The sequence below is a fragment of the Numenius arquata genome, chromosome 5 (genome assembly GCF_964106895.1).
Source record: "Numenius arquata chromosome 5, bNumArq3.hap1.1, whole genome shotgun sequence".
Classification (NCBI taxonomy): Eukaryota; Metazoa; Chordata; class Aves; order Charadriiformes; family Scolopacidae; genus Numenius; species Numenius arquata.
In genome coordinates, this window is record NC_133580.1 from 22921757 (window position 1) to 22948847 (window position 27091).

The 27091-nt window shown below is 46.6% G+C and overlaps 1 protein-coding gene across 1 annotated transcript in view; it reads right to left on the minus strand.

Annotated features, from left to right (window-relative positions):
* Nucleotides 1–1992: 1992 nt before the first annotated feature.
* Nucleotides 1993–27091, minus strand: part of GPC4 (glypican 4) — a 70777-nt gene continuing 45678 nt past the window's right edge. The window contains exons 3-9 of the mRNA XM_074147185.1: nucleotides 25705–26096; nucleotides 14609–14774; nucleotides 8979–9109; nucleotides 8628–8774; nucleotides 8084–8220; nucleotides 5721–5896; nucleotides 1993–4776 (exon numbers count right to left, since the gene is read on the minus strand). Coding sequence (XP_074003286.1) covers nucleotides 4568–4776; nucleotides 5721–5896; nucleotides 8084–8220; nucleotides 8628–8774; nucleotides 8979–9109; nucleotides 14609–14774; nucleotides 25705–26096 — 1358 coding nt within the window. The 3' untranslated portion in view covers nucleotides 1993–4567. The remainder of the gene's footprint in view (nucleotides 4777–5720; nucleotides 5897–8083; nucleotides 8221–8627; nucleotides 8775–8978; nucleotides 9110–14608; nucleotides 14775–25704; nucleotides 26097–27091) is intronic.

The window sequence follows — 27091 nt, forward strand, 5'->3', positions numbered from 1 at the left end:
TTTAAGCACACTTGACCCAGAATTACAGCAAGCCCATAAAGCGCTGCCTCTTCCCAGGCAATTTACACTGTTACAAACCCTCAAACAAACCACAGCAGAGGATTAAAAAACAACAACAACAAAATCCTATAAGAAAGCAAACCAAACCCAGAAAACACGATGCTTGAAACAGCATTATCAAGAAATGAGAACCATCACCAGGGTTAGCCGGCATGCAGGTAGTCCTAAAAACACCCGTATTGCACCATCTCTAACAGCGTGTCTTGCATTTACCTTAAACCATTACATCCCAGCCTCTTGGAAGGAAATGCCATGGACACAGCACTCCATCACTATTCGGGACAGGGATGGCACCCCCCAGCCCTGGGGACAAAGGCAGGAGGGACACTGCTGGCCCGGTGGCCACTCGCACTCCTGGGGTGGCTCCTGGCTGCGAGTCCCCCTCATAGCAGCTCAGGTCAACACCAATCCCACCAGCCAGGAGGGGGGTTGCAGTGTTCCTGTATCAATCTTCACCCTCTTCTAAGCATTTTTTGATTTATTTTTAAATTACTACTTGAATTAGATGGCATCCCAAGGAAGAGGAGCATCAGAGGTCAGACCAAGCCTGCAGACGCTGCAGTGTTGGCTTAGGGACTACTGCAGGCAGGTGGCCACCGGCCATCTCATCAGGCAAAGACTTAAGGCAGCGACACTGTGGTTATCTTTGATAATCAGACTGACTTACATGAAAAAATAAAACCAGCAGCAGCAGCCATGCCCACCAGCTTTCACGCACACAATCCGTGGGCCTCAGGGTCCCCAAGATGCTCCAGGGCTGCCTGCACCAGCAGGACCTGGGTGTCTCCACAACCCTGGCTGCGGAGAGGTGCCGGTGGCACGAGCTCTCCCAGGGACGAGAACAAATGTCACAGTTTTGTGCTGGCAAGCGAAGGGTGCAAGCAGGGCAGCAGCCCCCCCATGCAGGCTGTCACTGATCGAGTTGTCACCATCACCACCACGGGGGGCTGCACAAAGGTAGGAGGGAAGAAGGGGCTTGGGGAAGGAGGGGAAGGTGACAAAGAGCACTAGCGGTTACTGTGGGACGTGATGATTTAAAACATTCAAAAAGATGGAAGAGATTTTTCCGTGCCTTGCTCTGAAACGTCCGACACCAGATGCTACCATGAGAAAGGAGCCAGGACCATGCCAGAGGTCTGGCTTGGTCCAGCAAGTCTCACACCCAGCTAAAGCAATTAAGAGGATGGTGACGGAAACTTCAGCACCATCAGTTCTAAGAAATAAATGAAGGACATGAACCTGTTGGAGCGGGTTCAGATGAGGCCATGAAAATGCTGCAAGGGCTGGAGCCCCTCTGCTGTGAGGACAGGCTGAGAGAGTTGAGGGGGTTCAGCCTGGAGAAGAGAAGACTCCAGGGAGACCTCAGAGCCCAGGTTGCCCAGAGAAGCTGTGGCTGCCCCATCCCTGGAGGGGTTCAAGGCCAGGTTGGACAGGGCTTTGAGCAACCTGGTCTGGTGGGAGGTGTCCCTGCCCAGGGCAGGGGGTGGCACTGGATGGGCCTTAAGGTCTCTCCAACCCAAACCATTCTGTGATTCTATGATAATGAGAGGTTGCACCTTCCAGAATTAATACCCCAACTTGCCAGTGAGGACGAAGGCCAGGCTGGCTCAAGCAGGGGCAGGAGCAGGACCCTTCCCTGGGCGTGCGGGAGGACTCCTATTTCTGCCCTGGTCATTTGTCCTGCTTTAGGGGCACACCACCCACCACAGCACAAAAAGAGAGACTCTGATGACAAGAGTCCCACTGTTTGCTCTCCTTTTCCCCCTACCAGAAGCGTAAATGGGGAGGCTGGTCCGTGGAGGGAAGGGAGCATAAGCCTTCCTCAAAGCGAGCAGCACGCCTCGTCCCTACCCGTATGGTTTAGTTTACAAGCTCATGTCAGAGAGCCAATTTCACACACAAACACAAAATAAAAGCAGGAACACAACTTTTGATCATCCTACATTGATGTTTACTCTCGTTTCCTGTAGCCCCAGGTGACAAATCTGTCCTTTATATAGCGGAGGACGGTTGTGCTATTAACAAAGTCAACTGGACACACTTAAAACTCACGGCAGGTCTTGTACCAAACTAAGGAATAATAATTAGTTAGCAATTAGATGTAAACCGATAAATATAAACTCAGAAACGTTTTCTTCTGAGCAGAAATGCTCAAAAGCAGGAGAATTTACAGCAACTTTCTTACATATGAACACGCCAAGAAGGGAGATGTTGGAGAAGTCAGCCCCTCGGAACACAAGGGCTTTTGTTCCACCATTCTCTGAGCTCTGAAGAAGTTTAATTTATTATTATTATTTTTTTTCTTCATTTAACTTTGCCGGCCTGCCAGCTGGGTGTGAGCCAGAAGGGTTATCCAGTCAGACCTTACTGCAATATATTTACAATGGTAGTGCATCTAAGGTTTGTTTATTTCAGGATTAAAATTCAAATGGCTAGAACCATTTAAATAATTAAAGGGCAATCAGAAAATGCTATGAAACCAAACAAATCAGGAAAAGTCATGGAAACCATCAGCAATATTTAATTCAGAAATTCTCTTTGTTAGGGAACTTAGCTGAAAGAAAACAGCTGGATGTAGTTCAACCCTCTAAATTAAAAACAATCTAACAAGGTCTATAGGGATAACTCTTTCAGCTACATATTGGAGACCAGATTCACTTCTACCAAGTAAATGTAATAGCACTCAAAAGCTAGAAAGGAAATTCCTCAGAACTGAGGTAGTTTCTAAGTATCAGCACATTTTCCAATTCCTCGCAAGGCAACTTAGCTATTTACAATCCATTTTTTTCCCACACATAAATTTATAACTTTTTCAATTTTATGGTTCCATGATTTATTTTCTAAAGAAAAATAATCTAGCCAGAATATCCCTAACTCTACTAACATCATGTTTTAATAAATAACTGGCTACTTCTAGTAAAATTAAGCCTCCAGGATTGTTTATACCAGCCAAGAATACTCCGTCTTTATAGCTTTGCAGAAATTTGGTGTGAAAATAAAGTTGAATATAACACTGACCCTGAGCTAACAAGTAATTAATGCTTCAATATAAAAATAGAAAATTATCCTTACAAGACAAGGGTGGAATAGAGCAAACTCTTGCTCTCTGGATTGCTCTCCTGGCTGGATTCCTGCGTCCAAACCAGACGTAAAGGCTACCTAAAGCAGGAGGAGACGTGCAGAATAATTTTGAGTCTTTCCAAAGACTTTGTTTTCCCTAAACTCTTAAAAATTATTTCATCTCTTCTCTTAAAAATATACATTTCTTTTATTAATGAGCTGCCATTCACCACAACACTGTTTCGCAGCACAGGCAGAGAGAGGAGGGTGTCTCGGGTAGCACCGAAAAGCCGCAGCTGCTGGGCATCGGTGCTCGGGGGACCAAATACAGTGAGAAAAGGAGGAATCTTCAGCCCTGCCAGCTCCTGCCTGCTCCTCCTCCGACAGTGCTGCCCGCCTGCTCCTTCCCTTTTGCCCCCCATCAGAGAGGAAACAAAAATCTTGCAAGAACAAACCTGATGCAATCCTCCCCCGCCTCCCCTCCCACAAAGTACTCCTTAAGCACAACAACAAGAAAAAAAAAATTTGAAAAAATTAATCCAGCATTCATCTAACAAACTTGTGGACAAGATAAGACATTGGCGTTTGGATGTGTGAGACAACAAGTTGCTTCCAACCGAACAAGTTTAATGCCTTATTCCCACGGGGGATGCATGTCGGGAACTGACCTACGGGAGTTACAGCTAATTGCAAGGATGCCAGGGGACAAATGACAACTCTTCTCAGCGTCTGCAGAACCGGAATTCTCTGTAGCCTCTTCCAATTTCACCAAATGTCCTGTAAAAAAGGTACAACCTGCTCCTGGCATTAATGCCCTGTGCAAACGGGGCACTTGGCACGCTGACCAGCTCTGCGTTTCCCTTCTGTTTTACCACATAATAAAGACAAATTACTTCAATTTCTTCCCAGATAAGGCAACTAACATTATGTGGATAAACGGGAAGTTAACTACATGAAACATGTTCTCTGCTTGTTGGGCAATTGCTTTTTTCCCCGTAAGATAACATGATAAATAAAACCTGCTTCTGTACAGATATTTCTCATTTCTGAAACACATACTTGTTACAGGCCCAGAGAAGACCCTGGGTTGTTTTTTTTTTTTGTTTTCGTAAGAAATATGGTAAAATCAAATTAAAAAAAAAAAAGTGATAAAGACACAAATGCCAAGCTAACTACAGGCTTGTATATACATTTTTGTTATCCACTCTAACATGGATTCTTGGTGAACGGGACAGACTGGTAGTCCCCGTTCCTGTTATTCCCAGAATAGTAAGGGAAAAAAAATAATAATCAGTATCTTAAAACCAGTGGCAACATAGTAAAAACTGTACACTGTTGTCCATTAACTTAAAAAGCCAAGTCCCTAGATGGTATAAAAGTGAAAGCAGGTGCCTTCTAACTTTGATAATAAAAGTCTTTTCCCCCCCCAAACCCCTACGCTGCACAATTATCTCCATTGTCTTTGCATGGCCAAGAACAAAATGCTAAGGAGCAAGGCTGCTTGTGATAAACCGCTCCTGGCAGCGGCAGAAGTGTTCATGTTCTTATCGCTCTTGTTGGAGTTCCCGGTGACTTCAGTGGCGTTGAACTCGAACTCCGGGGAGCACTGCTGGAGCTCGCAGCCGCTGCCGCTCTCCTCCCCGCTGCTCTCCTCACCTGCGGAGAAACACGGGCTTGTCCTCCCCTGCCGCAGAAGGCAGTGGGGGACACAACAAAAAAAAAGCAAGCGCATGGATGTTCTGACATTTGCAAGATGTTTCAACATTTATGAGATGTCACACCCATCTGTGCGGGTGGATGAAAAGCTGGACATGAGCTGGCAACGTGTGCTGGCAGCCCAGAAAGCCCCCCTGCACCCTGGGCTGCATCCCCAGCAGCGTGGCCAGCAGGGCAAGGGGGGGATTCTGCCCCTCTGCTCCGCTCTGGGGAGACACCCCCCAGTGCTGCCTCCAGCTCTGGGGCCACCAACATCAGAAGGACACAGAGCTGTTGGAGGGGGCCAGAGGAGGCCATGGAGATGCTGGGAGGACTGGAGCCCCTCTGCTGTGAGGACAGGCTGAGAGAGTTGGGGGGGTTCAGCCTGGAGAAGAGAAGGCTCCGGGGAGACCTTAGAGCCCCTTCCAGTCCCTAAAGGGGCTCCAGGAAAGGTGAGGAGGGTCTCTTGATGAGGGAGGGGAGGGACTCGACAAGGGGGAACGGTTTAAACTAAAAGAGGGGAGATTTAGACTAGTTCTAAGGAAGAAATTTACACTCAGGGTGGCAAAACCCTGGCCCAGGTTGCCCAGAGAGGCGGTAGATGCCCCATCCCCAGAAACATTCCAGGTCAGATTGGACGGGGATCTGAGCAACCCACTGAAGATGTCCCTGCCCATGGCAGGAGGGTTGGACCACATGACCTTTAAAGGTGCCTTCCAACCCAAGCCATTCTATGATTCTGTGGGAACAACCCTCCTCGTGCAGCCTGTCGGAGATGCCGGTTCCCACCCTCTTTACTAACGTGCTTACCCACAGCTGAAGCTTAACCAGCTATCCCGTGTTAGCATGAAATCCAATTAAAATAGGAAAAAGAAAAAGCAAAAAGCAAACGACAGCAAACATACTTATGTCGATGAAATCGACATCGTTCCCACTGTACGCATTCTTCAGCTTGTTGGTCATCACCCGCAGAGCCATGATTTGCCGGCGAATCACCATGTCTGGCTTGGTAATGTCAACTTCTACCTCCGGGTTATTCACTTGACTTGCTAAGCCGTTGCCAGTCACTGCAAAGTCATACCTGAAAAGAAACCGTTCCTGCTGGTACTGGAGCTGCAGCTCGGTGGGGTCCCCCACCAAATGGCGACAGTGTGGGAACTTGGTGATGCCACCCCTGTTTCCAGCCTGGGTGAGATTCTGAGCCCAACGTCATCTTCCCAAACGCTAATCCTCGCGGAGCCCTTCTCCACCTTCTCACCCCTTCTCCCCTCCCTGCAACTTGAGCAGCACGCGGAATTAAACACGGTTTTCATGCACCCTGTGCCACAAAGGCAGGGGAAAGAAAATTTTCTCCCCAACTTGAAAAGAGAAGGGAGATCTGGGGTTTGTAACAATAATAATGGCTTATGACACCATAAATCAGCTTGCTGCAGACAACAGTGCAAAACAAGCTGCTGAGATGCCCTGATGCCCAGTTAGATGACACTTGGAGGAAAACAACCTTGGGGGCCATAGTTATCCCAGAGAAACCTACAGGAATTGTTGGAGCCAAGAGTGTCATTGTGGCTTTGCATAATGCATCTTAACTATCAAGCTGGGGTATTAAACGCGTACTTCTCATCACGCAGACATGAGATGTAATTCCCCTAATAACCCCAGCAGGAGAAGCATCTGTGATGTTGAAGATGAGATATCATAACCTCATGCATCGAAGCGGACAAGAGCCAAGCTGCTGAGCCCGAGGAGCACAGATCTGAATGCATGTACGGCCTCTTGGTTTAAAAGGGAGACTGAGAAACTAACCCCAAAAAAATACATCTGCTAAAATAGGTATTAGGAGTGTCATTTTTACAGAGCAGGGATATGACACATTTTCCCTCCATCATTTACCTGACTTGCAAGAAAATCACTGTTTAACAGAAAAAAACCTTACTTTTTTTAGTTATGATGCCAACATCGGTATCACGAGAGAGAAAAAGGCCTTTAGTGCAACCTACTGGTCCTGGAGATCAAGCAGTCAGATCTGAAGGAAATGCTCAAACCCTGCCCCGTATACTGTATATGGGAGGGTTTATTATTATCATTATTATTGTTGTTGGTTTTTGTTACTACTTGTGATGGATATTATATGTTTCAAAGAAGCCAGAGAGAGACCAAAGCATGGAAGACTACTGAACTTTTAGCGTGTTGGAACTACAGAGAAAAGTAGTAACAGCAAAGGAAAACATCTTGCAGAACCCACACAGGATGTCCAGCATCCCCTCTGTCTCCTTGCCCAGTGCTGCCAAGTCTCTGTCTCCCCTCCCTACTGGTGCCAGACCTCACACACTGGGCAAACCTGCCACAAAAATCCCTGTACAAGCTGCTGATAGCAAGACATCAGGAGGGCAGAGCCATTTCTTGTGGCAGAGACCCAAACCATCACCTGGCCGAGCAAGGCAGCTTCAGGCACACGCAAAACTGTGCAGAATTTATGCTGTATGGCTGAGTCCTGTGCCCCAAAAATATCAAGGCCAAAAACTGTTATTACTTGGAAAAATGGCTGGAAAACCCTGGATGACTATTTTTTTTTAATGGAACATCTTGGATTTTGCTTGTATTTCCTCAGTAAGCTAAGAGAAAAAAAGAAACTTCTATTTCCAAAATAAAAGTTAAACAGTTACATAAACCATATGACAAAAAACCTTTGGCTTATTCATGTGTTAGTTATTTTTTCCTTACAAGAAAAAAAAAAAAAAAAAGAAAAAAAAAGTTTGTAACTCCTTTTCCATAAAAAGCGTACATGACAACTACCAGCCCCCTCGTGCCACTGACCTCAGCAGCGGAGAAGAGGGCCTTTCACCAGCCTCCATCTCCCCTGCCTTTGCTCAGCAAGGAACCCACCAACAGCTGCTGGTAGAAACACCAACTGTGGGCACTGGGGCAACTGTGCTGTCAGACAGCACCAGCATCCCCACTCTGCGGCCAGGAGACAGGATTTTGTACACATCACCTCCCCAAACCCACGAGCAAGTTTAAATCCAAAGAAAGATGCTGCTTCTGGGTATCTGGACTCAGTTCCCTCCTTTAAAACAAACCACCACGAAGAGCTTGGACAACCCTTTAGCTTTGCATTCAACCTCTCCCATCTACGAAGAAAAAAGGGGTAAGGGCAGCAGCCCATCTAGGGGAAACTGGGGTCACTCTCCTCGGGGAGAGGGGCTGGCACACCGGGAAAGGCTGGGGCGAGAGGCAGAGAGTAAACTGGGGGGCGGCAGCATGGCCAAACCTGCTCTTGGCGCTCCCGTTCCAGCACTCGTTCTCATTGACAGTGCCCACAGACATCTTTTCATCGTTGCAGATGTTGCCAGGGAGAGATGACCAAAATTTTTTGGCTTGCTTCAGCTTCTCTTTCACATCAGTAACCTATTAAATAAAAGAAAAAAAAAAAAAAAGAAACACAGGACATAATCCAGAATACCAAACACTCATTAAAAGTGAAGCTGGAAAGGTATTTTTTATCACAACAGACGTGTATAGGCCAGATCTTCAGGCTGCGTGTTTTGATGGTTGATCTACTTTTTTAATACAAAATTAAACACCGCTCCTCAGACACATATTACTCATCAGCCAAGCCTTTACAACAGGCACTTTTCTGACGTAGAAGCGTTGAGATAATTCACATCTAGAGCCACGGGCAGATTACACCCCTCTGAGAGTTTAAGACAGCCAAGGAATATTAAGAAACCCTAATAAATCACAAATGGAAAATTATAGGCTGTAGCACGGGGGTGCGAAGCGCCAGCGCGACACCGGCAGGACCAGGCACTCACCAGCCGGTCCAAGCTCGTGCCGGCGGCTGTTGTTGGCCGCTCCTCAGGGTTGTAGGGTCTGAAACGAGCGCTGAAACCGCTTTCGGAGACGGAGCGAGCAGTCCGGCCCTGGGCAAGTGTTTTTGGCTGGCCGCATCCCTGGAAAACCTACAGGAGAGAAGGAAAGGGCTTTATGAAATGGGAGGTCACAGGAACCTCCCTTCTCCAGGCTCCAACCCAGTCCCTGCCCAAAATAACACGTTGGCTTTATATATACTTGAAAGGACATTAAAGAAAAAAACACATCAACGAGAACAGGGAAATAAAACACATTGCAGAAATAAGGTCCGATTGTCCTCTGGGCCCATGTACCTTCTGAGACACCTGCATGCTGTTCTCCTGCATGTTCATGATCGCATCCGAAATTTTTACATCGATGGGATCCATGACTGACTCAATGTTGAAGGGACCCTCCAACCTCTCTGCTACCAGCAGCATCGAATCTAACACAGGGAGAGAAATGATGGATTTTAATGGAGGAGCTTCAAGGATAACAAGCAACAAGGACAACAGATTGAGCGCCCAGACATTAATCACCGCAACGCCACTTCTGACTGCCGCACATCTCCAGGAAACATTTTGCTCCATTCCCAGAGCCTACAACTTCACTGGGCATTTACAGGCTGCCAGCATCAAGCCATGGGATCACAGACATCAAAAGCTGCGTTAAACAAGGAAGAGCCATCACAGAATTGTTGGAGTTGGAAGGGACCTTCTAGAGATCATCTAGTCCAACTCCCCTGCCAAAGCAGCCTGCCAAAAGGCAGCCTGTAATCAGCTCCTCCCATTAGAACAAGCATTACTAACACCCTATTCTCCGTGCCCATTTATTAAAGGTTTCCTTGTGTCATTTGTTTTTCCAAGGCTGCTTTCAAAGGCACTGGCTTCCTCATGCTGGTCCTGAATGCAAGACACCAACATGAAAGAGCCCAAGATGCCCATCGCCACCGTCTCCCCCTTACGGAAGGCTAGAGGCTTTGCTGGGCCTGGGGGAGCCAAGGGATGGCCCCTTCTGGGAGACCAGGGAAAACACTGTGCACTGATGATATATTTGGCACATCTCTATGCAAGCGGAGATGGAAAAGTCCCTCAGCCAACACCGGGTCACTGCTCCTGTGCCAACATGCACATACTCATCAAATACATCATTAAACACAGCAGCCACCAAACTGCCATTGCTTCCTCTGGGGAATTATTACTGGCGTTAAGGCTTTCGCCCTGCATTGCATTTCAGGCCTCTCGCTGGGTCTCCCCTGGATGGTGCCTCCAGGTGCCAAGCGCTCATCTCTTCTCACCCATTGCAATCTTTAATTAACGTTAGTTTTCCCTGCAGTCCCTCCCTGGAGCACCCTGTTTGCTGGCCTCCTCTTCTGTGTCACTTTGTGATGCTCTGCCACAAACTCATCACCTCCCAGTTGCATTTCATTCTTCAATTTTTCCTAGCACGAGGTGGGAGGTCAGGGCACAACGGCTGCTCCGGCCCCAAGGAAAACCCTCTCCTGAGGAGCTCCTCCCTGCTCCCAAGGATACGCCTGTTCCCTTCCATTAAGGAGAAATGGGTGTTTCACAGTCAGTCTATTAATTTCTCTTGAAAAGTGTTTCTCTTGACATTCATCCTCCTCCTAAGCACAAGAGGTACTTTGAACAAGCAGAAAACTTCTGTGGATTCCAGCTACCTGTTAAAGCCCTATAAAGATATACCACATATACTGAACAATTTAGTAATAGCTCTGCCTTAGTGCCTGTTAAGTCCCAAGTCATGTTAAACTACAATAAAAAACTCACAAACTGATGACAAATATACAGTTAGGCTACTTGCGTATTTAAATTATTATTATTGTTATTATTGATTTTATTATTATTTTAATTATTATTAATAATAATAGTAGTCCAACAGCCAAACACCCAAATGAACTGCAGATGTCTTCCTAGCCTGGAAATCCACTTTTTAAGGAGAACTCAATATTCCGAAGCTTTGCTGGGTGTTAGTTAAAGGTCTATCAGTCGATCAACCCATCCTAAAACACACGTCAGCTGGGACTCCCGCAGCTCCGCCAAGGTGCCGGCTTTTAGGGAGTGAGCTGGAGCCCCCAGGAAAGCCCCTTGCCCAGCAGGCACACTCCACCAGCATCAGTAACCGAGCTGCTGCAGGGCACGGCTGGAATTTAGCCATCAGGGACTACAAACAGGTCTGAACTGAACGCATCAAAAAAAAAAAAAAAGACAGACAAAAAAAAAGACAAAAAAGAAGGTAATAACAAATGAAACAAAGAGCCTTAGACTGTTTTGTGGTGGGCTCCAATAAAGTGATGCTTCAAATCTCTGAGTAATGACTGCTAGCATGAATATACCATTGTGCCGGAGGGAGAAAAATGCTTTTGATGTGCTACCAAATGGAGACTTTTGTAAACAAGTGGAGCACAACTTAAATGTGTTCATCATTGTCAAAGCTTTTGGGGTTTTTTCACGCACATAAAGAACATCCCAGCTCAGTTTGCAGGAAGCCGCTCATTTCAAATAAAAATATTATGAATAGACAGATAATAAAACACACAAAATGTATAGTTAAAAAAAAAATAAAAAAAAAAAAAGAAAGAAAAATCATTCCATTTTGCAACTACTTAATTCTCCGAGTGGCCAGGAAAGGCCGCAGATCAATAAAGTGTTTGTGAAAGACTGAAAGGAAACATAAACCCCAATTCTTCTGGCTGTTTGGCGTCTTTGTAAACTTTGAGCCGGGCAGGCCATCCACAAGACCATGGGAATGTAGAGCGAATTGGGTCCTTTGTTAGCGGGGGTGCCATGGCGTTCCATGTATCACAGCCCAGGAATGCAGCCTCCGCTTTGACTGCCGATAGAGAAAATGCATTCGGCCTCCAGCAGAGCTGCCAAAGCTGGCAAGAAAAGATAAGGGAAGTAATAATTGCCCTTGGAGAACATATTCAACTGGAGCTCTTCAGGAGCTGGGATGGATGCTGGCAAGGACTGCTAAATGAAATAAACTTTCACTAAAAATGGAAAAAAAAATTTAAAAAGAAGGTGGGGTGGGGGCCTTTAAATCATCCACAGTTTTGATTTTGGGGGGCATCCTGCAAGCTTTTACCTCCCACCAGGAGCTGGCTGGTGTCCCCACCAGCAGTGGTGGCGAGCGGCAATCCCCCCTGGCAGCCACGTTGGGTCAGAATAAGGTTGGCTGGGGTTCAGGAAGGGAGGCATGCTGCAACAACACCAGAAATGAAGCTTCAGCTCAACTTGCCTCCCAAAAAGATGCTCCATTACTGGGAGAGAGGAGCTGATTATAAATATCACTTATTTTGCCCCAGCCCCGGTGCAATATAATTGATATTTATAAGCCACGGTGAGGTGGCTCAGATCTGCTCCACAAAAAAAAAAAAAAAAAAAAAAGAAAAAAAAGTCTGGCAGAGTGGCAGAGTGAAAAATGTACCCTGGCCATTTATTACAAACACACAGGGTGACAAAGACTGTCACTCCTCCATGGGATGGGAAGATAGAAATGGATTTTTGGCAGGGGGTGTGTGTGTGTGAACCACCCCAACCCACACCATATAGCTCCATCCCTTAAAGACCCTTTTCCTCCTGCATACATTTGTCCTTGCTACTGGCATTGAGACAATCCTTGGCGACAAAGCACCTCGCTCTCATGAAGGAAAGCGATTCTTTCACATTGTGCCACCAATAATCAGAAACCCACATCTTCAGCCTCACTGTCTGACTTGAAGAACAAAAGGCAGTTCTCAGTCTTAACCCCAAGATCTGATTTAAAAGGGGAGGGAAGGAGGGGGAAGACCTTGACCATTCATTAACAACAATCTTTTTCTTCTTTTTTTTTTTTTCAAGGGAAAAAAAAAAAATCCTTTGCACACAAAGTAGTACTCCAGATACGTATATATGTATATGGGGCCTGAATTCAACATCCTTGAGCAGAGTAAACCTTTGTGGGGAAAAAAAAAAAAAAAAAAAAAAAAAATCATGAAAAGGCACTGGAGATTAACACTGTTCGTCCAGGAAAGCTCCAATAACCCCCCTCTTGCCCCCCAATAGCTTGTCTGAAACAAAGTATACCCTTGTCTCATTGGTGTACAACTGTAGCAGGAATAAAGGGTGAAATAATTTAAAGGTAGTTAAACAGAAGAAAAGAGTACAATTGGGTCATTATTTCATACACCACAACTTTAACTGGTTCTTTTCAGAAGTAAGGAAGTATCAAGTCTTTTTGTCTCAAAAAACCTACAAACTTTACATCACAGCTTGGAAAAGCTTTATGCAAGCGACTTCCATACAGACCTGCTGACACATGGGCATGCGTATTTTATACGCACACGCACCCACATTCAGATATACTTGCAGCATTTATTGCAAGCTCTCCCATTTAACTATCTTTAAATTATTTCACTGGGTTCAAAAATCTGTTTTAGACATGTAACAAATCATTATCATAACTTAGTATTCAAACCTGTGACACAAAATAGCACTGAGTACATGCAGGTGGGTTTGTTGTTGTTGTGGGGTGGGGTTTTTTTATTTATTTAAACCTTTAAACACACATGTAGGACATTTGTGATGCATGCCCTGCCCCAAACACCAGATTGATTGTATTTAATTTGCCTCAAGTGGCAAATAGAGATGGAAAACAAAATCTGCAACATAACCAGCACCTGTTCAGTTATTAAACTGCCTAAAGAAAGCACAGGCACAGGTACGGGTCTTCAGTACCCGTACTCCACTGCAAGAATTAACCAACCAAATACTGCCAATAAATGTAACAAAGCCTAATACCGTACTTAAGTAATGAGTGGGCAAGAAGCCCCCTTGGGCAGGAAGCACTGCAAGAAGAAAGCTTTGCTTCCTACCTGGAATCACATTTATTTATTTTGCCTTGTTTAATAATCTTAATTATCATATGCAGTCCCCGATCAGTCTGGTGTGACAGGCTCACTGGCTTCCCCCGAGGTTCGTTTTTAGCTGCATACCACCTACAGCAATTAGCTGCTTGTGCTTTTGTCTGTTTTCTGGCATTATGCCCTTCCCTTTCATGGGATTCCTCTTTTCTACTTGGACTAGATGTTTGCAAGTCTCCTGGCTTTGAGCTATTTCAGCAACAATTGTAGCTGAAATACTTAATATTCTCATGAGAAAGACAGCTGGGAGGAATTGGGGGGGGGGGGGAGGGGGGATGGTGGTGTCAGCCTCCCAGAGAATGACTTGGAAACCCAATTCAGTGTCACATTTAACTCCCTATATGGAAGACCCAGGCCAAAAAAAAAAAAAAGCCTTCTGAAAATAATACCCTGCACACATCCAGTTGGCACGGGCAGCAAAGTGAAAAGCCAGTGCACAAAACATGGGAAAACAAAGTCTAAGATTTAAATCTAGCCCGAAATGCCAATTATCAGCAATTTCCCTTTTTTTTTTTTAATCTCGCAGCTTAATGAAAGGGAAATCTTTTCTTTCTAACAGCTTTTTTTTTTTTTCCTTCCCCACAAGTGGGATGGGAAGAGCACGGCAGCCTTGTCAGTAGCGGCAGATACATCACATGTGCACTTCATCACACATTAACTGGAGTGAAGCGACTGCTCCCAAAGGATGCTCGCTCACAGATAAATCAAAGCTCCTGGAAAAGGAGCACAAATGAAAACATTTAACATTATCTACTACCTGTGCCCCCAAAACAAGATGCATCGCCAATTCTGTTGAGCCTTGCTGCTAAATCTTGCTGCAACAGAGGTCACTGGGACAGCAAAAGTCTCATGTATTTAGAAATTAATATGAACTGCAAAAGGAGTTCTGTATACAGAGGTGTGGAAGGAAAAATAACCTAAAAAACCTGCTACAGCTCAGCACAGCCACTTATTAAAGCCATTTAGGTGTGGGACAAAACATCAGCGTATACTCTCATGTAGTTTTAACCCATATTGTTGTACCCATAAAGATGTTCCACTCGGCGTCCAAGTCCCCTTGGTTGGCCAAGCAGCCCCTCATGACGTTAAAGCAGTAGTTGTAGCAGGGCTTCACCGACACCAGCCCTCGGCAGTGTGGGCAGTACATCATTTTCAGCAGCGCTTGCGTACCCTGCGGTGTGGGATTCACCTATAAAAAAAGGAGAAAGGAGAAGAAAATTAGCCCTCGGTCACTAAAGCAAAAAAACCCACCGGTGGGTGAAAGCAGAGGAGATGCAACAGGGTCAGCCACCACCAGGTGCTCCAAGCTTCCTGCTTTCAGGGTCCAGGGATGTGGGATGCAGATGAAGGGGTTTGGCTCACCTCCTTGGGAGCACCGGCCACTCCTGGAGGCACGGCCAGCTCCCACCTCTGCAAAACACCCTCTGGACCGCAGCACGCTTTGTGTATTGCGGGACTCCTCCCTGGGGTCCAGGGACAGGCACCCCGGGGGACACGCAGCACTCAAGTGCAGGGAAGGCAGTAAAAAGTGACTGAGCAAAAGGCATAACGTGGGGCTGCACTATCCAAGCCCTGCTGAAGATGGTGCTGGGATTTCTTGGGAAAAAGAAGACGAGATGGGATGGCCTGCTGCCATCCCCGTACCAAACCCGCTGGCAGCGTGCCCTCCTCCCTCCTGGACAATCGCCCACCAGGGCTCTCCAGCAGAGATAGCAGCTCCGTTATCTTACATTCAACTCCTGCAACGCAGCATTCCTGTGACAGACACCCAGGTTCATTTACACTCAGCACTCATCAAACTAAATAAGGCCGTTCCCCACACCCGAAGGAGGTGGCAGCGACAGCCACGTGGCTGAGGACAAGCCAGGAGGACTCTCGAAGGCAATGTGCAACCTCTGGGCATGCAAGTGGAGCTATCTGCAGCAGGCATGTCACCCTCTGAGCCCTCGACAGGGCTGTTTTCCAAAGTGACTCATGGTCATTCATGTTTGATTCACTCTCTGGCCTGGCTTCAAAACGTTCATTGAAACCATTTCCACCCAGCCGGTCTGAGGAGCATTAGCTCCAGCACCACATACTAGTGCTGACCACGTGGTGGGTCTAAAGCACTAAACAGAGAAGCTCCCTCAAGAGCAAGTTTAAGTGTTAATTAGCCACACATGAAAATGGAAAACTAAGATGTGATCAGACATATGCTGACAAAATAGAAGCGGTCTCTGGTGTTTTAAGCAGTGCGCTTGAGACTTCTTGTAAGGCATCTAGGGAGATACTCCTTTTGCAGTTCATATTAATTTCTAAATACATGAGACTTTTGGGGGCACAGGTAGTAGATGATAACCTCTAAATAGGTTATGGTCCAAGATCATGCTGAAGGAGGAGAGACACACACAGCCCCGAGGAAGAGAGAAGTCATTCAGTACAAATGGCTGGATGCGGATGGCCTCCACATCTCATCTCCTGGAGGTCTGGAAACCGACTTCAAGGCAGAGAGAAGGACAGAACCGAATAGAGCTGACCATATGTGAGGAAGACCTGGGACCACACAGACACTGAGGACCTTACTACTGCAAAGCCCATCTCAGCATGAGGGCTATGGAGAAACTGAACACGATCTTCTGGTGCAAAAACTAGTTGGCAGCACATCAAACTAGGAGGGATTTTGATTTTAACAAAATCAAACCAGAAAACAACAAAAAACCCAATCTCACTACACAATCAGGCTGGCTTTGCTAATGACATCAGTAGATTTTTAAACCCTCTTTTCTTATGAAAAGAGGTGACGGATAAAGATTGTGCTTCCGACAACTCCAGAAAGACCACAGTTTCTCTTCAGTAGGCAAGAAAACTGCTTAGAAAGACAGAAGGAGAATTTTCTGCAGCTGATGGAGCTCAGTGCTGGATGTCGGCTGGCCAGCAACGTTCATTCAGACATCACTTCACCCCTCTTTTGCCTGCAAGGAGCCTGCCTGGCTGAGCAAAGGGAGACTCGATGTAGAAAGCTGTTTGCGGTGGTGGGGGAATCTGATTCAGAGGCTTCAGAGCACATATACACACATAAATCTATATATATTTGGGAGGCGCAGCGGGAGCGGGAGACCCAGCAGAAAGCTCCCTATCGGGGCAGCCTGGCTTTAAAGCAGAGCTAGTTCAAACACTGGGAAGAGCTCAAGCAACAGAAACCAGCTAAATCTGATGATTTATAGTAGGAAAACTGAAAACAGACAAATGTAAAGGTATCATCTGCCATCCAGATGGTGCAGTCCTTGCATAACCAAAGAGTTGCAGGGGGATAGAAGAGGGAACTAAACAACATCTCACACTAAGAGGCAGAGCTCTGAAGGGTGTCCCAGTTTAGGAGTTTAGTTGTTTCTCTGATAAAAATCTCCTCCCATGACACTTGGTGGTAGGTGCCAGCACCTCCATGCCTAGTCCTGAGGCTTATCAGCAGATCCCGGCCACCCCAGCATTGCTGCTCCTCAAAGAAGCTCTCTGCAACCTTCTCAAGAAGAAAATTAGGGAGAGGTTGGCACCAGCCAGGTGCTAGAGCAGTTTGAAGCGGGACAAGGAGCAAAGAGACTCCCCCAACTCTACCGTGCAAAGCTGCAGCTTTAGGAAAGGGTGCTGCAAAAAAAAATCACCCGTGACCTGGGAGGCACCTTCCCATATTCAGTTCCCGGCTGCAACCCCGCAGCATCCGCCCCGTGTTGATATTTCATAGGGGCGCTTGATCTTTATGAATCCCGGCAGATGCAGGGGAAACCGAAGCCGCTTTCCCGTGTTTCATGGCGGAACGACGTGGGACGGTCACCGGGATTAGGTCCTTCTGAACAAAGGCCCGGGATGATTTTAAAAGCAAATGGGGTTTTGCTTCCTTCCCTACACATAGGTTTGTGGCTCTGAGCTCGACACAGGGGTGAGCAAACAGGGCGATGAAAAGCCAAAGCCCAGCCTGCAGCGACCGCTGTTAGTGTGCCGTGTCATTGCAGGTGAAGAGGAAGGCAAAGGGGAAATTTATCGTTAAGTCCTGAATCTGGCATTTTATGGTGTCAGAAAGCAACAGGAAGGCGCAAGCAGAGATCGGCTCCGAGACTTTCCGGGTAAGAGTATGAGCAATTACATCTCGTTACAACAGTGATGAATGCTTAACTGCTGCAGATCACTGCAACGAGACCCTCCAGCCCTGGCAAGGGGCCCGTAGCCGGTCCAGACCAATTCTGGATCTGTCCGTGGGCTGTGCCATATGTTGCCCTGGCAATTCTTCACAAGCTTTTAATGTTCGCTCTGCCACGCCAGGTGCAAGCTCTTAAAACACCATTGTATGTAACAGTAAACCCAGATATGCTTTGTTCTGGGGTTGTGTTTATCTTGGAAAGCAACTCAAGTTCATTCAAACTCTACTCTAGAATGACCCTCAAAACCAAATAATCTCCTTTCTAATAAAGCAGAGTTGCAAAGAAAGCTTTATTTGCTGAAGAGGATTTACTCTAGTAGATTTGAACCCAGGTAGTAGTACATTGTAGTGCACATACCCTGTAAAAACTTATAATAGGAGTAAATGCACTCCAACCCCTTCCTTTTATCTTGTGAAATTTATTTCCTTTCCGTGACGTTCCACACCACTGCAGCAATCCATCACCCTGCGGTTTCATCATGTAAATTACAATTTGTCCATGTCTATACGCTTTGTCAAACCTGAAGATTAAAAGCTGCTAACAGATGTGTTTTGGCACCAATCTTCACATTTGTATCGAACTTGCTCCTTAAAAATACAGATTTGCACACAATTCACAAAAATTAAGTGAAAAGCAAACAATTCCATGCTTAATTCAAACGTGTCGTATCATATTTGTTGAGATGTTCCCCCCCCCCCCAACTTACATTGACCGGTGAAGGTTCAACCATGTTCTTGCAAAACGACATGCTCTTGGTAAAACAAAATCTGTTTTTTGTTGGTACCTTGTCATATCCACCCCTTTTCAGAGTCTCACATAAGGGAAACAGTTTGCCCTACGTCCTTCGCCTTTTCCAACTTGTTGGCAATTGCAGCTGGACGCATACATCTGGTAGAAACGTCACCATTAAAGCCCACACCTACCAAGTGAAATGCCTTCTTGTTAACAGCCCACCACAAAACCCACCAAAACTCAACAAAAACCACAGCCCACCACAAAACCCACCAAAACTCAAGAAAAACCAATCTGTGCAAGCAGATAAAGTTCAGAGAAGCAACTGGTTTCTTTTTCCCCCTCCTTCTCAAGGCAAGGAATAGCTGAGGAAGGACGACAGAGCTCCAACCATGGACAATCCTGCAGGGAGCTCCCAACAGCCACCAGACAGCCAGAGCCACATTTTATTCTCTCATTCTACCCTCAAGTTAACATTAAGAATGTTAATAACAACATTTTAAATCCTGTCAGCTTTAATAACTATTTATAATAACACTGATAACTCGGGCTTTCTTATTTTCCAAGCTTGCACAACAGCAGCGTTGCCATGCCAGCAGCACAGCCACCTGAAAACAGAAAAATCCAACAATTTGAAAATTAATGCACTGAAATTACTTTTGATTTATACTGTGTTTTCTTCGCAAAATAACTGAGTTAAGGCAATACTGGATAAGGAAGACTGAAGGAATAACTTCTCAGTGACACAGAAAGATGATTTCATGACTTCACAAACTAACTCCAAAGGTAACTAAAGGGCTGTGGGATGCTCCAGGTGAGCAGCCAATTTGGACAAGTGAAGTGCCATCGAGTTTTGGGACTGGCACAACCTTACTTGCATCAGTTTTTCCTTCCCTCTGTTGTGCAAGAGCATCATCTTGGCACATGCCGGTCCAGACGCGGTTCTTGGTTTGCTTCTCCACCCCAAATATTCTAATGAAAGTGTTTTGGAATTAACTATGCATTTAACCAATTCTGCTGGCCCAGTGCTAGCAGATGAATAATTTAGAAAGCATCTGCTTCAACCACAGATTCGGGCCCCCGAGGTCCTGCACAAGGGAGCATATTTAGGAGCGATACTTGGGAACCGCAGGACTCCGTGCCTCATCAGTGTTCCCTACCCCGGCGATGTCTGCCCCAGCACCATCTTGTGCGAGGAAAAGTTCAAGAATGCATTTACGCTTGATTCCCGACTTGTAGCTTGCTTTCCACCCCCCACTAGATGTGACACTGCCAGAGAGGAACGCCAGAGCTGGGAATCACACCACCAGTCACTCAACCTGCTTGGACTTAACATTAATGTGTCCAAAGGGAGGCACCGTGTGCTTGTCTCCACACTGGCACCCACACGGGGCAGAGGGGACCTCAGGGTGCCAAGCAGACACCTTTTCCACAGGCCACTTATGGAGCAACACCAGGGTCAGCATCTCCTGCTCTTGGTGTCCTCAGGACCAATGCCCCTTTCCAACAAAGCTTGTTATCCAAAGCACCTGCCTCTCCCCGACCCAGAGACACAGCAGGTAATTAGGAGCATTCTGTTTGCTTTAATGAGCAAAACAGCGAGAACATTTATCTTGGCAGCTACACCCAAAGAACTTCCTTAAGTTATCCCTTGCATTGTTTTCAACATTAGCAGCAGAACCACAGTGTGGGGAGAAACAAAGGAAGAAAAAGGGGAAAACAAAACAAAACAACAACCCAGTGGACTGAAAGTCTCCTGCGTGATGCCATCAGCTCCAAACCTGCAGCCGCATCCACGTGCGCTCCCAGCACGTTAAATCCGCCACGACTGCCGCTCAAGCATGCTTTGAAGGCTACGCCTAAACACAGACCCTCAGATGGCTGGAGCGGAGGCAGATGCAGTCACATTCTTGGCAGGTCTTCTCAGGGTCATCTTTGATGTGGAGAAGTGCTTGGTATTGTTTTCTGCATTGATGTTTGCCCTTGGCACGTGGAAGCCAACGTCCTTGTGCACGGCAGCCCCTCAGTCTGGCCCCATGGCTTGCAACTAGCTGCCTGGACAGCACTGCTTTTTTGGAGGTCCCTCTGCAGCACAAAAAGGTCTCCTTGGCTCTTCTGGCCAGTTTTCAGTTGCCCATGAAGCAGCAGCATCTGCCCCCCATCTCCTCTCAATGCACGCAAGGAACGCATTTCATTTCTGTCACCTCCCTGGGAGGGTTTGCTCTTGCCCGAAGCCTGCCCAGCGTTGTTGGATATAGGAATCATAGAATGGTTTGGGTTGGAAGGGACCTTAAAGACCATCCAGTGCCACCCTCTGCCCTGGACAGGGACACCTCCCACCAGACCAGGTTGCTCAAAGCCCCCTCCAACCTGGCCTTGAACCCCTCCAGGGATGGGGCAGCCACAGCTTCTCTGGGCACCCTGGGCCAGGGTCTCACCACCCTCACAGCAAAGAAGTTCTTCCCCACATCTCATCTCAATCTCCCCTCTTTCAGTGTCAAACCCTTCCCCCTCGTCCTGTGGCTCCCCTCCCCCATCAAGAGTCCCTCCCCAGCTTTCCTGGAGCCCCTTTAGGGACTGGAAGGGGCTCCAAGGAACAAGAACTTCTTCCTGAAGAAAGATTAAGGTCCCATTCCCCTTCAGTCAAACCAAGGGCAAAGACTGCACAAAGGGGGACCTCGATGATCTCAAAGGTCCCTTCCAACCACTAAGATTCTGTGATTCTGTGATTCTGTGACCTTTGCTCTCTCCAATTACGAGAGGCATGACATTTACTGAAATGAGAGCTCAGTGCCCTGATGTTTTTGACAATACAGGCCTTAATTCTTATTAATTCATTGTTTTCTTATTTCATCACCACTTTTCCTAAGCCCACATTCAGCATCCATGCCAAAAAGGGCAGGAGCCACGGGTCAGGGGATGCAGCTGGCGGGAAGGGAGCTCACACAGGCCAGCAGTACGTTGGTTTATGCAGGTCCAGAGCTTCAACTTGTGCTCCATGCATGCCTCGTTAGAGATGAGGCAACACAGAGCAAAAGGGGCTAAAAAGCCACTGGGCTCTGGCTCCAGCCTTGGGGTGGCTGTGGGAAGGCAATCACCTGCCCCCTCTGCAATTCTCTTCCATCAAGGGTTTGAAGAAAGTTCCTTCCTGGGCTGCTATCATCACACTTCATTAGAGAAGAAACCTCAGCACCAAGGAAGCTGAGCCTCCTCCCCCCACCACGAACATCTCCAGCACTTTCTTCTCGGCTGTTCATATCTCTTGAGGACAGCAGATGAGGAGGTAGGTGTATTCCTCACATGAAGCTGTGCATCATTTCACATGAATCCTACCTGTACTTCCAAATTAAACACCATTTCTTGCATACAACTCTGAAGCTCCTGCCTTTCCCAGGGTTCCCAAGGATGGGCTGGATGGGCCTTTCCAGCAGCTCAGCTGCTTTGATGGCAACTGCATCTTGTGTGGCTTTCAGCACGCAAATGCTTGTGGGGGAGGCAATTTGGGAGCTTGCAGAGCTCCCAGCAGTTCCTCAAATGACTGGACAGAAGGGCGAGAGGAAAAAGGGGTAAAAGAGCTCCAAAACAACAGTTCATCAGCATAAATCTCCTGGGGGGGCTGCAGAACACTCTCACCACCGCTGCAACTGCAGGAGGTCCCCTCTGCACATCCCCACCCGCAGCTCTGCGGGGAGACAGATGCAGGGATTCGGTGTAGCGTGGCTGCACGCTTCATCCTTCCTGCCCCTCCACTGCTGACCTCCAGCCAGACCTCACCTCAGGTCAAGCAGGCTCCTCCCGATCCTACAAACTGCTCTCAGGGGGCTCACTCCTTGACTTCACCTTCTTCTTCTTCTCCCCCCACGACGGGGACCTCCATCCCACAGCTAGACTTGACGTGCACCCAACAAGCACTTTGCCCTCAAAGATGTCATGACCCTTGACTGGGCTGCGGGTTTAATCGCATGTAACTAATTAAGGGAACATCTCTGCAGCTTGAGAACTGCCCAGTTGTAGGTTCTCACCCTTTTTCGGTCACTCTGGGCTCTGGGTTGTATTTGCTCCTTTTTTCCACCTCTGGCTGGGGCAGGAAATGTCACTGCTGGCAGCAATTTAACTGGGCTGATTTGAGTGCTTGACAAGCGATTAGGGGATGGGCAAGTTTCCGTCTCCTGAAGGTGAGGGCAAGAAGGTCAGAGAAAGCACCCGGCGTCCGCCGGCAGCGGAGAGAAGCCCTGGAGGCCCCCAGCTCCTCGAAGCCCACCTCAGGCACAGGACTCATCTCCAGAGGGCAGAAACGGCACTCTAGGTTTTCTTCTCGGATCTGCTGTTCAGGACTGAGCTGGAAAATTTTGTACTTTTTGGGTCCAAAAAAGGGAATTTGAAGGGTGAAGACTTGAGCATCAAAATTACGGGTTTTAGAAGTCTGTGGTTTCTCTCCATTGTGTGTCTGGGCAGCAGCACACGGCTTCTGAGCTGAATTAAAAGTCATTTCCGAGCATTCTGGCACAGAAATCAAGCATACTTGCAGCTCTTCGATATTCTCTCTTCTTTCTCCCCTTTGGTCCCAAACTCATGCAAGGACAATACCTTCCTAAACGCATCTCCCCAGTGAAGATGTAAAAAATATATAGGGTCATTAAAAAGCCATCAAGGTGGTTCTACTGTAAAGCGCTCTTTGCTCTCCTGATAGCACCCCAAGAAAGCAAAAAGCAGATGGGTCTTGCCCTAGTTCGTATTTCTCCTCCTGAGGATTTTCAATTAAACATTTTTAATTTGCCTGCTACAAAATGCATTAAAAGTAAAACTAATTTGCATTACTTTGGACATTTTTTTCATAAAGAATAGAAGATATATCCCTCAAGTTAATCCCTGGTATAAGCAGCCATCCCACTACAACTCCAGAGTAAAAATAATAAGGAAGCAAAGTCAATAGAGTCATTATATAGAGCTCAGCAAAGCCAGGCTAATCTATAAGTAATGTAACAACCGCACAAACACAACCACAAAGCAGCAGGCAGAAAACCAGCAGCTTTTAAACTCACATATAGAATTTCACATTGTGTCTTGCAGAAACGTGATGTTAGATTTCTACCGACTGAGATTAAAACATTACAGAAAAGACTATTAGTCCTTCCACCACTGCCACCAAAGCTTTGGTATTCAAGTAGCAGAGACTTCGGCTGCCACTTCAAAAAGTCAAGCTGTTGCAGAATTTCCAGTGCAACTTGTGAAACTGAAGAGGAAAGTGTGGTGACTGCGATTGTCCACGGTGCGTGAGCTATTTTTGCAGTTGAGTGGGTCTCTGGGTAACCTTCCACACTTGAGCAATTAATTCTAGAGTTGAAGGCAACTCTACACTCGAGGATCTTCAAAAGGGAGAGAGAAAAAAATCACGATGCCACCTCGGGTTCATGACTTTGATTCGTAACAGATGCGGGGACTGTAGCCCTCATGGTCCCGTGTCAAGTCTGGAGACGTTTTGATGAATTCTGAGCAGATGGAGCATAAACACGATCCCTCACCCATGTACGTTTACTGCCTATCAAGTGATTGCACATTCCCGAAAACTCTGCTGGGGCTTAGCGAACAGACCTCCCACCCGAATACTCCATCCACACTCTCCAGCGGTGAAAACACTTTCTCCTCCCTTTTTTTCTGACCACAGTATCTACCACGATGCTACACAGCCAGAAAGAAGAGTCACCAAATTTGAAACCCCAACCAAGAGATCGGCAGGCTTTGCCAGTGACCCCACATGGAGACACAACACTTGGCCTCACCCAGCACCGACCCTCCCTCTCACATCTCCTTTCCACCACAGGACGGTGTCCCTGAGGCTGGAGGAATTTGTGGTCTCCGAAGAGGGACCGTCACATGTCACCCACGGAGCTCCACAACACACATCCTCAACCCGCAGCACCCAGATGTGTCCCCCGGCGAGAGTCATCACTATTAAATGGGGACTCAGAGTGTCCAAGGTCCTAAACCTGCCACCGCTAACTTGCAACTTGCTCCTGGAGCCTGAACATATTAACGTGGCAACTCTTCCCTTGTTAATATTCTCTGCCCTATCGCACACATGCAGGCTTATCACACGCTATCTCATTTCTCTTCAAGAAAAATTAACGTGGAAGCAGATTTTATTTTTTTTCCTTTCCAGAGAGACAGTATTTCAATATTATCCCTTTAAGTCAAGGCAATTTGAATGATTATCTCACTTAACAATACTGCTTGTGCTGCCTCCAAAATTGCATTCTGCTCCTAAGAGCACCTGAACAGCTATTCTTTTCTGGTTTAATACTTTTCTTTTTTTCTTTTCTTTCCTGGCACTTAAGGTGATTCAAACTACAGCCTGCCCTTTCAACCTGGCGCTTTATTACCCCATAACCAGGCAGGGAGAAAGAAAACCTCTCTCTGCCCAATTAAACAACTACACTAAATCTCCTATAGCCCACAGGAAATGAGCCGAGTTTGTTAAAAGGAAATCACTAATATTTGTTATCTCACACAATCACTTTAAGGGGATTATCAAATACACCTGTTCTTTATACCATACAACTCATACTAAATTAAAGACAAATTTCACATTAAAAAAAAAGTCACCCCAGTTAAACCACTCCAAAGTGGTTTATAAGAAGAGGGAAGTAAACATTTAAGTGACCAACACATTGCATCTGTTTGACCTCCGCAAAAAGTGACTTTACCATAAAAATCTGAGGTCCTGAGGTCTAACTCATGCTGTGTGTGTGGCACCAGGTACAACTGCCTCCTTCCCTGCGCATATGGCTCCAGATTACTGTTATCATGAAAGTACTGTTTGCGCATGCTAGCAGCAAATCATCAGCTGCTCCATAATTGATACCCACAGTATCCATGACTCGCTGTAATTTGAAGGCAATATTAAGAAGATAGGGCCATTACACAGGCAAACATGGTTATTTCCACTACAGAAGGCATTTAATTCCCTGCTCATTGCTGTTCCTGGGGGATAGCATCAACCCGGGAAACATGCCTGCTGTCAGGCCGCAGCACTGGATGGCGGCATCTCCAGAACGTGACTCTACCACACAACGGCACAGCCTACATAGATGGAGTTTGGTCCCACCTGCACTCAACTACCACCAACGCCTTTAGGTACCTAGTGAGGACAACAGGGAAAGACGCTACCCATTACGGGTCCATGGGACATGTTACTAATCGCAAGATGGAGCTCACCGCTGACACTTTGCTCACGACGTCCCTCGCAACGGCGAGGCCCTGCGCGAAGGTGCGGGCGGCCACGAATGCTCGTGTCACTTGTAGCTTGAGCTTCCGCGGCACGTCCCCAAAGGGCTTCAGCTGCTCGGTGTACTTGCTGACACACTCGAGGTACTCATCTGTGAAGTGGTACTGGGGGTTGACCAACCGGAACATGCGCTCCAGCAAGCGCGCCCAGAACTCGTTGAGCATCTCCTCCAGGTTGACGTTGCCACCCACATAGTACCGCTTTAGCTCCACGAAGAGGTCCTTGAACAGCTCCGAGTTCTGCATGTACAAACGGCCATACGTCCGCACGAACATGTCGTTCAGTGACTTCTCAGCGTTTTCAAGAAGTTCTTTGAAGAACTCTAGAAAAGAGATAGAGAAGACACGGTAAACACAGGCATTGGGTTGTGTGGTCACACACTGCTACAACCACCGCCATTGCTTAACTGGAAAATTCAGCGCACTGAGACCATCACCCAAATGAAATGGAAAAAGAAAAGACTCTCTAAAAATTTTCAAACCATTTACGTATCTCACAATTCTTGATTACTCTTCATAAAGCACACTCCCCCTCAACCTCTTTCCAGATCCACAGACTTGCATGAGTGAAATCTCTTTTGAAGCAAATCTGAATACCATGACAAAAGTCAGCAAAATGAAGAGAAAAAAAAAAAAGCCAATTTCTTATGTTACCGTTCAGCCTTCTTACAAGAAGTAATTTCAAAGCGCAAGACTTTAAGAAAGAAAAAGTAAGAAAAAAAAAGTAAGAGTAAGAAAAGAAAAGAGAAAAGTAAGAAAAAAAAAAAAGGTGGTTTTTTTTTTTAAACAGACATTTTGCACAAATAGGTCTTTTCAGTTCTTGTCAGTTCATTTTCTGAAATGATTATAAACAAGCCTCAAAAATTAACAATTTTTAATACATTTTAAAAAGCAAACCCCAAAATCTACCTACAGGTTCTTTCTCTCCCATCTTGCAAGTTTGCTAGCTCTCAGGACAGGGCCTGTATCTAATTACCTAATTGCTCTTGATTGCAGATGGGGCTTCAGATGTTTGTGGCAGTACCAAAAAACCACAATTAAGCCAGAATTTGCTCAAAATCCATTGCTCAAAATCCAAGGGCTAAACACTTGGCACAAGAACGACAAAAGAGGTTTTTTCAGATGGCAAAGGATGGACAGGGACCCTTGGGTTTCATGGCTTTCAAAAAGCAAACCCCCGCTTGGGTTCCTCCTCCCAGCACACCAGACAGCCCGGGGCCAGAGAAGGCACCGCATCTCAGCAGTGCCACATACGTCTCTGGTGCCAATAATGAGCTGATCTGACGATGTCTGGCATGTCAGATGTATGACTGCCAGG